The following is a 14,022-nucleotide window of genomic DNA, read 5'->3' as shown; positions in this document are numbered from 1 at the left end:
TATTTTTTAAAAATAAAAATTAATTTCTTTATTTTAAAATAATTTTTTAATATGCTAAAATTAAAAATAAATTTTAAAAATATATATATTATCTTAATACATTTTTAAATAAAAAACACTTTAAAAACAATTCTTATTAATAATGCAAACACCCTCCTTTGAACTAGATTGACGATGACGAGAGGATAATTTTCTAAGATCACTTGAAAAGGTCTTGATCTCAATTAATATAGAAAATACCTTGTAATAAAACAATTTTTTTTAAAGGAGAACAAGCTTATATGCCACCTCAGCCAACATCTGGTGATGAATCCTTCGTCTTTTTAAAAAGACAGAAAACGGGTTCTGTAAATTTTTTATCTACTACAATACAACATAATTTTTAAACGTAAGAGAACTATAATAAATATTTGGGGTTGAGATAATAAATGTAAATTATTTACAATAAATAATAAAATTATATTTTTTTAAATTTAAATTAAATAAAAATATATATATTATTGATAACACACTGTAAAATTATGTTTTTTTTATTATTCATAATGGTGATTTCTTGATGGATAAAAGTGGGTTCGGATCTGGTTTTGACGCATGCTGTTTTACAACATTGTTTGAAAATGAAATGTAAATAAAAAAAATTAAAAAAAAAATTAAAAAAAAAAATTTAATATATTTTATATATTTTTGATCGGTTAATATTAAAAATAATTTTTAAAAAATAAAAAAAAATTATTAATATATATTTCAATACAAAAAGTTATTTAATTTAATTCAATCAACACACCACATTATTAATATATATTTCAATACAAAAAGTTATTTAATTCAATCAACGCATCTGTGGTGGTGGACCGTGTTCAGTGCCTGCGTTTCAACTTTTTGACTCAACTGCTTTTACTGTTTGTTTATAAGTTAAACACCGGTGGAGACTCTATCCTCCTAATTTTTTTTTCTTTCTATAGACTTGGTCCACTCGTCTTCCAATCAAGTCTGCCCCCTACTTGTTCCACTTCTCTCCTCTTTTGGCATCTCCTTTCTTTCCGTGCTTGCCTGCCATAAACACACCTGCTGGTCTCGGGAACCATGGAATCAGATTCAATAGAAATGGACGGGCAACATTCGGTGTCTTCGCTTGAAGAACCAAAAAGGGAGGAGTCAGTAGTGGCAGAAACATCAAGTTTTATTCCAAGAACAAGGCCTAACAACTTCCTGAGTAAGCATCGAATGGTAGCTGCAATCACCCAACTTCAGAATCAAATCAATTTCATACAGGTTAGCTTTCATTTCATGTGTTTTGTGCAAGCAATATATGAGACTCCGAGCAGGTATTGCAGTAACATGTTATAGCTTTTAAATTATGTAGGAGGAGCTGGACCAGCTTGATACATTAGGGGAATCGTCAATTGTTTGCGAAGAGTAAGCAACAATTAGTAAATCGATTTTTAAATGAACCCCCTCTGCCTTCCTAATCCTCTTTTTGAGTTTTATCCTTTGGTTTTTACTTACTCTGCAGACTCCTGTCAAGTGTTGAATCGATTCCTGACCCACTACTTCCATCGTAAGAACATTGTCATTAGCATTCCTTGTTACTGCCCTCTGTGTATTATTATCCATCCATCATCAATGATAATCTTGCTGGTGTGAAATAATTGATTTATTTATCGTAGGACTCAAGGTCCGGTAAACGCTAGCTGGGATCGGTGGTTCAAAGGGAACCAGAACTCGCGAAGACGGTGGATCTAAGGAGCTTTTCTTCTTACAACATCTATCCATGTATCGCCACCACTACGCCTACCATTTCAAATATGTAGTGCCCAATAAACGCAGACAAGTATTAACGGAATGCAACCTTTTATTTTCTAGAGAAAATGTGAAGACCATTTATTCCCAAAACCATCGCTATGCAATGTAATTTAGGCTGCACGCACCCACTTTTATTGACCTTCGAAAAGAGAATAGCAGGTCAACCTTCCTGCAAGATGCATTTAACGTCCGGCAAATCGGTTACCATTTCATCGCCATCCTCGAATTCAATGACGGTGATAATTTTTTGGACGACTCTAGTTCGCTCGTTTTTCCGATAATTTTTTGGACGACTCTAGTTCGCTCGTTTTTCCCACGCCACTCTTTTTACTTTGATCTGACCATTCTTTCAGATATATCATTAGACGACTCCGTCAACCTATTCATAAATGAGAGGTCTCCATCTTCCTCTCCCGAAGCGCACACAGATTTCACATCCACCTCTTTATGGACCTTATTTTTTACTTGCTATTGCTATAAAATATTAACGTCAAGCATGTTCCATAGAAATCTGTCACTTCAATAATTATGGTACTCCACAGTCCAAACAAGCCAACTCAAGCCCAACCGAGTTTTGATCATACGCCGGTTCCAGGATCAGGAGGCGAAAAAGGAGCGATTAAACACCCCAGGACAAAACCCAAGTTACCAGATAGTTGCTGGATGTTACCTCATGGTGTTGGAGCTCGATGATTCATGAAGCACTCGCATAAAGGCTGGGTTGTCATCGATTCACATGCCATGTAGTATTCAGTGCATCAAATGCACGGCCTAATGCCCAGCATTTGATGAGCAGGCATGACAGCACGAATACCAGGCTTTTCACAATGAAGGGCTATCGTTTTCCTATTTAAACCAGAGAACAATGACTGCGAATGTTCATCCATAACATAATTGATATCCAGAATTCATAGGAGAAAGCTTTCAGACATTTCGCACAGCAAATCTACAACAACAAAGGTTCCATTTACTTTCCAGGTGTTGACCAACAGCGCTGTATGGTTTCATTCATCTCTAGGTACAAAAAGGTACAACATGTTTCATTGGATCTGCAATTGCCAAAATCCACCGAGTTCAGCCACCCAAGAGGGAAATGATAAAAAAAAGATCGGTCACCAAGTTCATTGCCTTTCCAGACATCAGCCAACAGTATAAAACAGGGTCAGTTCATCTCTGGGTACAAACATCACAAAGTGTCCGGGGAGTTCTAAAATTATGTACCGAACCAGTCTTTTCAAAGTCAAAATGCTGGGAGCCAAAACCAACCAAGGCCAGCCACTGGTCCTACACAATGAAAAGAAAATAAAGATGGCCAACAATCAGAAGCCAGGGTTGCAGGGAGAATATATTGTGTGGGGGTGCATACATGTCCGTGAATGATGACTCACCTCCAAAATGCAGGTCTTCCTTCCAGAATATATATCTAAAGAGTTTAGATGTGTCATGGAGACAGCTATTCAAAGCATGCGTCTTAAGCAACTTGGGATGAAGTCGTTGTAGTCAAAAGTGTTCCCTGAAACCCCTTTTCAGGATGCTGTGCGTTTGCTTTCTGGTCAGTAATCTCATCTGTAGAATATTGACACCAAAAGAAAAATAAATAAATAAATAAAAAGCAGCTGATTCAGAGTATCTTAAGGTAATGACACTGATACAATTAAGCCAGCCAGTATGAAACATAACAAGTATTTTAAACATGATAATTATTCCATCAAAAACATTGGCCAATCATGTTAAATCAAAATCACATTGGTAATTTGAAACGCAAAACCTTCTAATAAAGGCCACATAATTGGTAAACTATTTTGAACTTCATACTGTTACTATCGTTTCTATCATTATATGATAAATAGCATTACTGCTCAACCATACAAGTTGCATCAGGAAAAAAGTTTTGCTTAAATAAGAGGCGACTGTTACTCAAATAAAATAACCATTAATTTTATAGTAGTAAAGTAGCATAGTGACTCATATTACCAGCAATATCTCTATGCTCGTGGATTTCAGAATCTTGCACCCACAACTTATCACCAGGAAATATACTCAAGTCTGCAAGCGTAGCACTTTCCTGATCAATTATCATTGAACCTTTGTGAAGTATCTGGTTCTCCTTAACCACCTGCAGGTATTTACTCAGTTAAACTGATGGCACATGAGCACAGACAGACATCATATCCACAAGTTTCTAGAGCCATGGCTTAAAAGAGGTTAAGCAAAGGAAATAAAAATATTAAAGTTGGAGAGCCGAAGGATGGGACATATTTGTCTCAGAAAACTACTGATCGCAAATGAGAATCCATATACAAGTCTGGTATCACAAATTGTGAAGACATGCAAAGTTATTTGGGTATCACAATTATCCAGAATTCTTTGATAACAACCATGTCATTTTATGCCAACCTATACACTTCTTTCAACCAACATCTGACTTCTAATATTTCAAAACTTAACCAATTCCAAAAGATCTCTTCTGAGTTAAATAGTTACAGCCCATCATTTGTCAGTTATAGAAAGAATATACTTTCCTGCATACATTTATGAATTCCATGGAAGCAATAATCTAATTTTGAAAATTTTCAATCCTTCCTGCTTAAATCTCGGAGACTGATGCATGTACAGATGAGATTCAAACAGGAGGAACAGTATAAGCACATGGCATCCAAAATGCATTGATGATCAAATTCTAGATGTTCATCAAGTTATATGTTCACTGTAGCTTACCCCAAGTGATTCCCATATCATCATTTTTAACTGGTATAATGATGTGGAACCAGAAACTTTTAGATTTACTGAAGTCCCATAACTGGTCTTTCGAGATCGCTTGGAGGCGCGCCGATCTGTCTCAGGAGTAGTTGAAGAAGCTTCTAAAATTGATCTTGGAGCTTCCTTGCCACGTACAAGAGATACATTTATGTCCTCATTGAAGTAATTCAGCTTCTTCGCCAACTCACGACTTTTTCTTTCACCAATGCAATCCTCGCAAATCTAGCAGAAAAATCAACTCCATATCAGCACAAGAGACAAGGGAAGCCAAATCCCATTGACCATTTCCCCTCCTGATAAGGAGGCCATGGCTCTGAAATTGGAACCGGATGTATGACTATGCAGAAGCCTCCAAAGAATTAGAGACGAAGAATGAAGGGCTTTTACTAGCTAGTGTAGAACTGTGGTTAACACAGTTCAAACAATGAATTTGGTAGGATTTTTATTACCTCTGGAGAGGTCCTAATCAAAGGCTGTCTGATCTCTGGGTCATTGTTTGCTTCGTCCTGAGAACTTGGATGGTCTTTAAATACAAACACATCTTCCTGGGACCCACCCAAATTATTTTCTGCAACATCACTGGACTCAATTGTTGCCATTATGCCTTTCTCCTTGTTGCCGCCCCAGTCTTCACAGAAGCTGTTCCAGTCATTCTCTGTAATTATTGTTAAAGCATCTGTCTAGAACCCATAAAACAAGGGAAAGGAGATGGAAAGAAAAAAATCTGAAATTAGTGCAAACTCGAACTAGCAGCGTCTTTCTATTTTATTTGTCTTTTTCTAGGTTTTTAAGCAGGATTGAAATGAAGTGTAAAGTGGCTTCCTAATACACTTTCTTAAAATACAGCAAGTTGTGCATTTCCAGCCCCATTTTAATCAATACAATTTAAGTTTTGCACATGAGCATGTTTCTTGCAATTACTGGCCTACATAAACAAATAATGAGTTATGTACTTGTAATCCTTACAGTAGAACTCTTCTGTATAAGCACACCGCGTTTGTTCACCAGGTCAGGAGGCCTTTCTAGGAGTCGTGAATGCTGAAAAGGAAGAGGGGGGAGGGGGGCAGGAGTTGAACAACAAATAAGTCTCCTTACATTTGAAGTTGAAATATAGGCTAGGAAAAAGAGTAGGCTGATGTACAAACTGATTCTAATTCCAGGAGTATAACTACCCTTTGTTCACTCCACGTGCTATAAAGTAACTTCAACCATATTGGCTCTTACAAAAGAAAAATTTTGTTTGAAAAGTGACAAGGAAATATCCAGGCGTTGCAAGTTACCCATTCACATTTCAGTGCATCAATAACAGGATCGAGAACTTCAGGTTCCACTGATGAAGAAATATTCTTTCCACTTGAATTTATGTAGTTTCTCCATTTTGTGAGCCAAGAAGAAGGCATCAAGTAATACGTGCAGTTCAAAGACAGGGGAATACTCTTTCCAGTAGCCAACTTCTCATGATTTTGGCGCTGTTTGAGCTTCATCTCCCTGCAGCATGGCACAATTCAAGAAAAGAGAGATTGGATTGATCCGTGCTATTAATAAGACATGTAAATAACCTTATAGAATCCTCAAAGCAGGCAACTTCAGAAAGTTCATCACTGCATTCAGAACACTGTGCAGAATCTGAAGGAAAAGTTGTGCATCCCAAGGGATCATCAGACTTTACAGCAACCGCATCCTTGTACAAAAAGTGCCAAAGTGTCTCAGGAACCAGCAATCGCTTGGCACCAGCTTGCTCAGGTCTTAGTTGTCCATGTCGGCACATAATTGAAGCTGTTGGTCCTGCATCAGCTTCACTTGGAGCATCAATATTTTTTCGTCTCACCCACTGTTGCAGCCTAAAATCATGAAAAAAATCAGAATTACAGGATACCTTCCAGAAACGCACCAATCCAAGCAGACTAAGTCGAGTTCAAAAGAGATGATGAAGAAATGCAGTAGTTGTTGACAATAAAAGCACGAGTTAGTTTTGTTCTTGTACAGGAGAAAAAAAAAGATGATTAAAATTAACATGCTGTTGCCAGAATCAGTTAATTTTTAAATTAAAAAAAAAGCCCTTTAGTAAGCCATGCCTAATAATCATTAACAAAAGCAGTAATAAATTAAATAGAAAAGGCAAAAAGAACATAAAGGTTCCAAGTATACCATGTCTTGGACACAAAATATGCTCCATCCAAGCACTTCCCAGCAATTACATCATTTGCAAGATCTCTCATTAATGTTCTTTGATCCCTATAGCTATCAGCAAAGACCACAGATTTGGCACCATCAATAAGGCAAGCCATGCAGCAGTCACTATTGGTCAGTGCTGGCCCTCCATCATACTGCAGTTGTCAGGCATTTAACAGAAGAGCATCAATAATGATGGCATAGCCTAGTAATAAATGATACATAGGAAAAGCTAGATGAAGCTTGAATCAGACAAACATGAACAGATAAATTGTGCTTGCATGTGTGTGTGGAGGCTAGAGAGAGAAGGAGAAGAAAATAAGTTAGTGAACTAGAAGTGCTGGGAAGCCTCTCCTTTATACTTAAAAAAAAAAGTTATACGCAATACAAAGGGAAATAAAAAATACACATGTATGCATGCACAAATGTTGAAAACAAAAATAACTAGGGAAAGGATATGAATGCATCATGAAGTGTTTTACTATACGCAAGATAATTAGACAGAGAGATACCTTAGAAAACAAGATTCCCCAAGCTTTAGCAGACAACCGCTTCATGGACCCAACTTTAGACACTGGAACCTTTCCATGTAAGCATTGGATAGGCTTGTTGTCTATAACACTGCAGGACAATATAGAATAAATCATAGGAAACATTAAAAGGACAGTTGCAAAGTGATTGACAATTGATATGCAAACCATACAAAAGTAAATAAACAAACCGAAATATAAACAATTAAGATGATCACAGTTTGGAGGCTTAGGCGCCTGTGACAAATTAGCAAATATGAATCACAACAATCTTAGGCAATGCCTTGTCAATACTTTATCCCAGAAGCAACAATTATGCATGCATAATGTAGAACCACAAATACACACTTACCCTGGAGTGACATTGTCAGCCCACTGGCGAAGCCAGTCCGTAGAAACCCAATAAAATGGTTCTTGATGCAATCGAACAGGAGCTTCTGAGAGAACTGATCGCACCTCTTCTCTCCGTTCTGTGATATGACGCACCTCTTTTTCCTTCTTCAATTTGTACTCTTCACAAGCAGCAGCATATGATGCATTCATATCATTTATATCCTCAAAGAGTTGAGATGCAGGATGAAAGCCATTGTGTAAACCCTTGTGACCTTCTAATTGAATATTGTTGGCAATATGATCTCTTTTACCATCATTCTTTCTAGTACGCCTAAGATTATACATCAGCCTGTATGCATCAGTAGATGAAAAAATCTCTTTACAACTATGAATGTTAGATTCTAAAGATTGTGGCTGAACAGCATCCATACTTCTGCTGGTATCAGCAAGCGTTGCTCCTGCACAAGATGGTGAAACTTTGTCACTATGAACACCTTTAGCAGAACTTGAAAAGCCTTCTCCAAATGGGCGACGACCTAGGTTTGAGACATGCTCATCATCAAATTCCCACCACTGCCCTGTATTCTCATCCTTGATATGAGCAATGTAATGGCCGCTATTTACAGCAGTTCCCTTGTGAATCAACACAGCTGACAAGTCATATATCCATTCCAGCTGAGAAGGTTCAGACAGCCTACGCCCCATATCCAATTCTCCAGGGAAACCAAAAGCAGATGTGATTTTCTTCCTTGTAGTAGTCTATTGACAAAAATCAATGCACAAAATGCTTAAATACATGATCGCCTATGCCAAAGAGCTACTTTTCTTTCTTGTGATTGGTTCCCAAAATCTCGAACAATATAGCATGAAAAGAACCAATCCTAAGCAAGGGAGAAAACTATAAAGCACAGAGCCAGCCTCAGGCTAAAATATAAAAATTAAAAATTATGACCATGCAAAAAGCAATGTCATTCATGAAAAAAGGAGCTAAAGGTTCCATTAAGCAACTGAAAAATTGGATATCACAAGTTTTAAAATAGTCACTGTTTATGAGCCTATGATCAAACTCCTACTTCACACCATTGTCACAAAATCCATCAATAGTAATTTTTCTCTGAATTCACCGCGAGCCATGCATTGACCTTTTTCCATCAAGAAACCCATGCATGATATTTCAATAAAGCTACTTCAAATCTCATCACATGCAAGTAATTATCTTCACTATAAGAACAGAGCAAAAGTTCTCATTTGTCAATTGCAATGCATCATTTAAGAAAAGGCTACTGCCCAATCACGACACCACCAAGGTGAAAATTAAAGTATATAACAACCGAAATTCAGAGATGGGAATAGAGATAAATGCACTTATAGTTATAAGATTTCATAATGGTAAGACAACGAAAAATAATGCTCTCGAAAAGATATCACAAAGTACCTTTGGAAGGAACTCGTAACGCTTAAGCTGAAAATTAAGGACATCAGGTAGAGTTCGCAGCCTGATGCGGTGAGTAGCATCGACTCTGCTTTTACACAATTCACAATTGTATTGATTCTCTCCATGAAGCTGTTCCACACTAAGGTACTGATCCAAACTCTCGTCTAAGCTTTTCAAGCCTTTGACATTCATCTGCAGCTCGTAGAAGTCTTCAGTTTTGGAAGATGCTTCAGAATCTCTTCCACAATTTGAGCACCTGCATAAAGAACAAACAAAAAAAGAAACAGTAAAATCCATATCAATGACTATTAAGCATTGCGGACACTTAAAAGTGCTATAACTAAAAAATGACCACACAAACAAAAAGGCAAATCAAAAGAAGAAAATATATACAACTGACATAAACATAGAAGGATAATCATCAGAACACCAGATAAACAAACAAAAATCCAATAATAAAAATAAAACACAATCAAAATTTGGTCTGTCTTACGTTGTTACTTGTGATACACTTCCTCGAAAAAGATCTTGAACAATTGTTCTCGCCTTAGAAACTTTAGAGTGGCTCAGACAACGTTCAAGCAGTGAAAGAAGCAAGGTCAGGAACTCATGGCCATCCTGCTGAACTGCATTATCCAGCTCCAGGGTCGTTATAAATGGAGCTGGATCAATAAAAGCTAATTTACTAGCATGCAACTGTGCAAAAAGCCGGACAAGCTGATATAACACAGGCTGTTCGTTTAACACATCTGGCTCAACAGAGAAAACACCTTCTCGAAACGAGGCGTTCATGTACAGACACTGAAGTACACTATTGGCATAGCATGTTGCTCCCAGATTAGTTAGACCAGACGGAGTTTCATCAGTACTACGAAGATCATTGAATGGGTCTGAGCCAAGCGCTTGAAGAATATCAGACATTTTCTGCCATAAGCCAGATTTACGACTTCCATTGGGTGGTGGAATCAATCCACAAAAGCAGTTAGGGTTATCTTTAGTATTCACACGGCAGCCTTGACAAACTGGCTTCCATATCATGTACAGCTGGTTCACATCTCCATCGGTAACTTTACCATTTGCATGAATTTTCCTATGCAAAGAAACAATAAAAATCAAAATCAAAACAATACACATAACAGACTATCTCCATAAGTAATAAAATGTTGTACCTTAATATTTCAGAAGTGATATTAGCAATATCACCCGGTCTATTCCTTTTATTTTTACCTCGCGTAGCTGGTGGAGTCATTTTATCATTAGCCTACTCTGCTAATGAGCAACGATAATTATCACAGATTAAAAAAAACTCAATTATTTCACGAGTAAAAATAAAAATCTCATCAAATATTTAAGCAATCGAAAGTATCCAAATAATTATGTGCCCATAACACAGCATAATTATGTATCAGCGAAGATAACAAAAAATACAATTTCGCCCCCAAAAAAGGCCGTTTTCAAAGAATATTATGTGCAAGTATATGCATTTATCCAATAATAATAGTAGAAATATAGCAGAAATTCAACACACAGTTTCTGCTAGCAAGCAAAAGGCATCAGTTATAACAATGCCTTACTCCTATTTCTAACTTATTCTGGAAGATAACATATTTTTCCCGATGAACAATCAAAATGCAGGGTACGGATGGAGCTAAAAGAAAATTGGTTTTTCCATGACAAAAACAACATTTCAAGAAACAATTACTGCAAGAAAGTAAAGAGTAAGTACGAGAGGGGGGGTAAAAAAACCCTAGAAATTATCTCAACACCTCTTCAACTAAGCATCAAGAAAAATGATCAAGAGCAAGGGATAGATACGAGGACTGGTAATTAGAGAAAATAGGAACAAACTAGGACGTCAAGAACGATAATGAGTAGTCACAATTAAAGAAGATGGAAAAATAAATCAGAGTGAAATTAACAGTATTTTCTGTACCTGAAACCCAAAAGGAGAAGCTGAGAAGCTAGAGTGGAAAGAGAGAGAGACAACACACACTTTTCAATTATCACGACGACGGCGACGACGACGGCGACATCAACAAGAAGACTCGGATTTATTTTTATTTGTGTATAGCAGTGGGTTTTCTATTATTTTTATTTTTATTTTGGTTTCGGGGTGAAGAGGAAATGATTTTAGATGGAAAGCAAAGGTTACTATTTGAGAGGGGGGGGGTTTGATTTTATTTTATTTTATTTTATTTTTGGGTTTTTTCTTTTTTTAATAGCAGTGAGAGGGGTAATTGTGTAATTTACTCAGGACGAGCGAAGGTGGTGAACTGAGGGTTGCTGAGGTCATGTCAGTGGGATTCAGGGGCCTTTTGGCTCCGGTCTAGGAGTTTGTGGATCTGGCTTGTCGCTTTAGTGGCGGGAACCAATTTCTTACCCGCCAACGCTCCTTTTTTTTTCATCATCGAATTACTCTTGTATCTCAACTTTACTCTCACGGACATGCTTTAGTAGACGGAGCTTGTACATTGGTACGTGATATGTCAGGTTGAATTAATTTTTTTAAAATAAAAAAATTGGTGTTATTTATATGTTTTTTTTAAAAAAATATCTATAAATTTAAAATTAGTTGTATGTCAGATGATAAAAAATATATATATTAGATTAACTTAAATCATTTTGGGTTGACATGATAAAGTTACGAGAATAGTCTTAAAAAACAATTTAGAAACCTAAATCTCGAATTAATTCAATTTTGAAAGATAAAATTGAAAATAAAACTCAGTTTTCTTATAAAAAATAAATTTAAATCAACCAACCAAACTCTCGATGCAAGTTAAGTTATGCACATCATCGTATCCAGTAAATTTTTTATTTACTAGATTATTTTTTATTTAATAGATTTATATGACAAAAAAATTCATGTGATTTTTTTTAGTGAAATATTTTTAAAAAAAAAACCATGATAGGTGCATGTTACTGAGATAGAAAAGGGCAAATTATTGATAACACATGGTGAAATTATATTTTTTAAAAAACATTAAGGGATGAAAAACACATTAGATAAAAAAACAAATAGACTGAATGTTATGGATTAATTCGTCGAACTTACGATCCAGATCATGAAACTAACCATATTAATTTTTTTTCATAAATTTGTATCTAAAAAAAAGCCAAGTATCGCGAGCTTTTAGCCTAGCACATTAGGCCTTTGGAAGGAGCAACACGAAGAAGTGGGCCTTTAAGCTCAAGTTTGTCTATTTGGCTTTTTAATTTATTTAAAAGGGATCCTTTTATTTTTAAAAAATATGAAAACAACGCGTCATCTCTCAACCAAGATTCTGGCTATAATAATGGTGGCCACAAAATCAAGACTATGGGTTTATAACCCTACAAACCTATCTTTCAACTCATTTAAAGCCAGAAACACCCAAAAAACAGTATTAGAACACATGGCATGCCAATTTAAATCTCGTTTAATATTATGATGGCGGTTGTTTTTAAAGTATTTTTCACTTGAATAATTTTTCTCATCCTTGACCTATATCTGTATTTTTAGGAAATATCAAGGATCAAAACAATCACTGTAAGACTTCTATCACCGAATAAAACTCATTAACACCATTTCCAACCATTTTGGTAATTAGGTGTAGATGATGACTTCATCTCTCTAAGCTAAAATTTAGCAGTCCTCTCTCTCTCACCTCTCGCGAAAATTAACTAAAAAATAAGAAAAATAAATTATGATATCAAAATTGAATTTATGAAGACCAGAGGGACAGATCACCTATAAACCAAAAAATATTAGGAGACTAAAATAATTTTTTTGTATGAAATTAAAAGTCACCACTCATGTTACTTGTTATTTTTTACTTTGATCATTGCCTTTTAATCCAACCCTCCCTTCAAAAATAAATGCAATTGGGTGTAAATTTGAGCTCAATTGTGCAAAAAACAAAAGTTCAAGAATTATATTAAAGTTTTTAAAAAATTTGACTATTTTAATTCACAGTGATTTATGAGGGAATGAATAGTAAACTTGCTATAATATTTTGGCCATGCGTCTTAATATTTGTTAATTAATTAATCATGATTTATTATATATACATGCTTAATTATATAAATTTTAAAATTATAATATAATGTATCATTATAATTGTGATGATTTATTACATTAAAAACATTATATAAGAAAAACTAAATGATATATATAATTAATACAAAACATGTAGATAGGCATGGATATCTCATAAAATCAACATCTAAGGTCATGTATGTTTTTGTGTTTTAAAAACGTTTTTGAAAAAAAAAATTATTTTTTTTCTTTGCTTCAAATTAATAATTTTTTGGTGTTTTTAGATTATTTTGATGCGATAATATCAAAAATAATTTTTAAAAAATAAAAAATATTATTTTAATATTTTTATGAATAAAAACTATAGGCGTTTCCTTGGATGCACGAAAGATAAAGCAACAGTATAGTCCGTAGATGATAAAAAAGAATAGTTAAAAGCCGCTCAAAATGAAGACATTGCATTCATTATTCAGGGAAAAGACACTGAATACGCATGCATTTAATAATGGGGCCATATAATATTGCACGGCACCATCAGATGCCACGTTCCATGCGACACGTGTCCAGGTAGGAATCTAGTGGGTGAGTAGGATTCCACGTGAGGCAAAAATACAAACATGGAGGATATGGTGGCTTAGATGAAACTTTTATATATATATATATATAAAAGACTTTCAAATGATGACAAAATTTGCCTTTAAATTTTTTTACAATTACATTAATTGAACATTTATTTTTAATTTTATCCTCCCATATTATGTTGATATGATTTTATAGTTTTAAGTCTTATAATTTGTTTCTATTTACATTATATGATGTATTTGTGATATAGAAATTGCTCCAACATTAAATTGATGCTTAATATTGCAGAATTAAATATACTTTTATCAATTAAAAAAATAAAACAACAAGGATCATATTTAACAATCAAATATAACACAATCACTTTTTTTCTTTTTTTACTATTTATG

At 35.1% G+C, this 14,022-nt stretch overlaps 2 protein-coding genes across 7 annotated transcripts; one reads left to right on the top strand and one right to left on the bottom strand.

The window, feature by feature from the left end:
• Window positions 1–946: 946 nt before the first annotated feature.
• On the top strand, window positions 947–1,869 carry LOC7469163 (guanine nucleotide-binding protein subunit gamma 2). The gene is made up of 4 exons (XM_002307409.4): window positions 947–1,272; window positions 1,364–1,416; window positions 1,514–1,558; window positions 1,668–1,869. The coding sequence occupies exons 1-4, from the start codon at window positions 1,084–1,086 to the stop codon at window positions 1,741–1,743; spliced, it is 363 nt and encodes a 120-aa protein (XP_002307445.1). The 5' UTR covers window positions 947–1,083; the 3' UTR covers window positions 1,744–1,869.
• Window positions 1,870–2,750: 881 nt separating this feature from the next.
• LOC7460962 (ubiquitin carboxyl-terminal hydrolase 26) lies at window positions 2,751–11,190 on the bottom strand. Of its 6 annotated transcripts, none has more exons than XM_024601635.2 (15): window positions 10,967–11,190; window positions 10,203–10,302; window positions 9,527–10,123; window positions 9,034–9,289; window positions 7,618–8,357; window positions 7,248–7,356; window positions 6,712–6,890; window positions 6,123–6,404; window positions 5,844–6,051; window positions 5,530–5,601; window positions 5,013–5,243; window positions 4,522–4,785; window positions 3,778–3,919; window positions 3,192–3,369; window positions 2,751–3,087 (listed from the first exon to the last, which is right to left on the bottom strand). In XM_024601635.2, the coding sequence occupies exons 2-14, from the start codon at window positions 10,280–10,282 to the stop codon at window positions 3,275–3,277; spliced, it is 3,255 nt and encodes a 1,084-aa protein (XP_024457403.1). In that variant the 5' UTR covers window positions 10,283–10,302; window positions 10,967–11,190; the 3' UTR covers window positions 2,751–3,087; window positions 3,192–3,274. The 6 variants fall into 6 exon arrangements, with proteins under 6 accessions (XP_024457403.1, XP_024457402.1, XP_024457404.1 ...); XM_024601634.2 differs by having other exon boundaries at window positions 10,203–10,299; XM_024601636.2 differs by having other exon boundaries at window positions 2,751–3,081; window positions 10,203–10,299.
• Window positions 11,191–14,022: the final 2,832 nt, after the last annotated feature.

This window comes from Populus trichocarpa, chromosome 5 (assembly GCF_000002775.5).
Source record: "Populus trichocarpa isolate Nisqually-1 chromosome 5, P.trichocarpa_v4.1, whole genome shotgun sequence".
Classification (NCBI taxonomy): domain Eukaryota; kingdom Viridiplantae; phylum Streptophyta; class Magnoliopsida; order Malpighiales; family Salicaceae; genus Populus; species Populus trichocarpa.
Note: the sequence above shows the minus strand (reverse complement) of the source record. Positions and strands in the feature narration are given on the sequence as shown.

What these genes read in the sequence shown, in the direction of transcription:
- LOC7469163 (XM_002307409.4), top strand. Translation starts at nt 1,084, where the DNA reads ATGGAATCAGATTCAATAGAAATGGACGGGCAACATTCGGTGTCTTCG. An exon ending in ATCAAATCAATTTCATACAG is followed by an intron (nt 1,273 to 1,363) that starts GTTAGCTTTCAT and finishes TAAATTATGTAG; the next exon opens with GAGGAGCTGGACCAGCTTGA. An exon ending in CCTGACCCACTACTTCCATC is followed by an intron (nt 1,559 to 1,667) that starts GTAAGAACATTG and finishes TATTTATCGTAG; the next exon opens with GACTCAAGGTCCGGTAAACG.
- LOC7460962 (XM_024601635.2), bottom strand. Translation starts at nt 10,282, where the DNA reads ATGACTCCACCAGCTACGCGAGGTAAAAATAAAAGGAATAGACCGGGT. An exon ending in ATCACTTCTGAAATATTAAG is followed by an intron (nt 10,124 to 10,202) that starts GTACAACATTTT and finishes TTCTTTGCATAG; the next exon opens with GAAAATTCATGCAAATGGTA. An exon ending in TTATACAGAAGAGTTCTACT is followed by an intron (nt 5,244 to 5,529) that starts GTAAGGATTACA and finishes TATGGGTTCTAG; the next exon opens with ACAGATGCTTTAACAATAAT.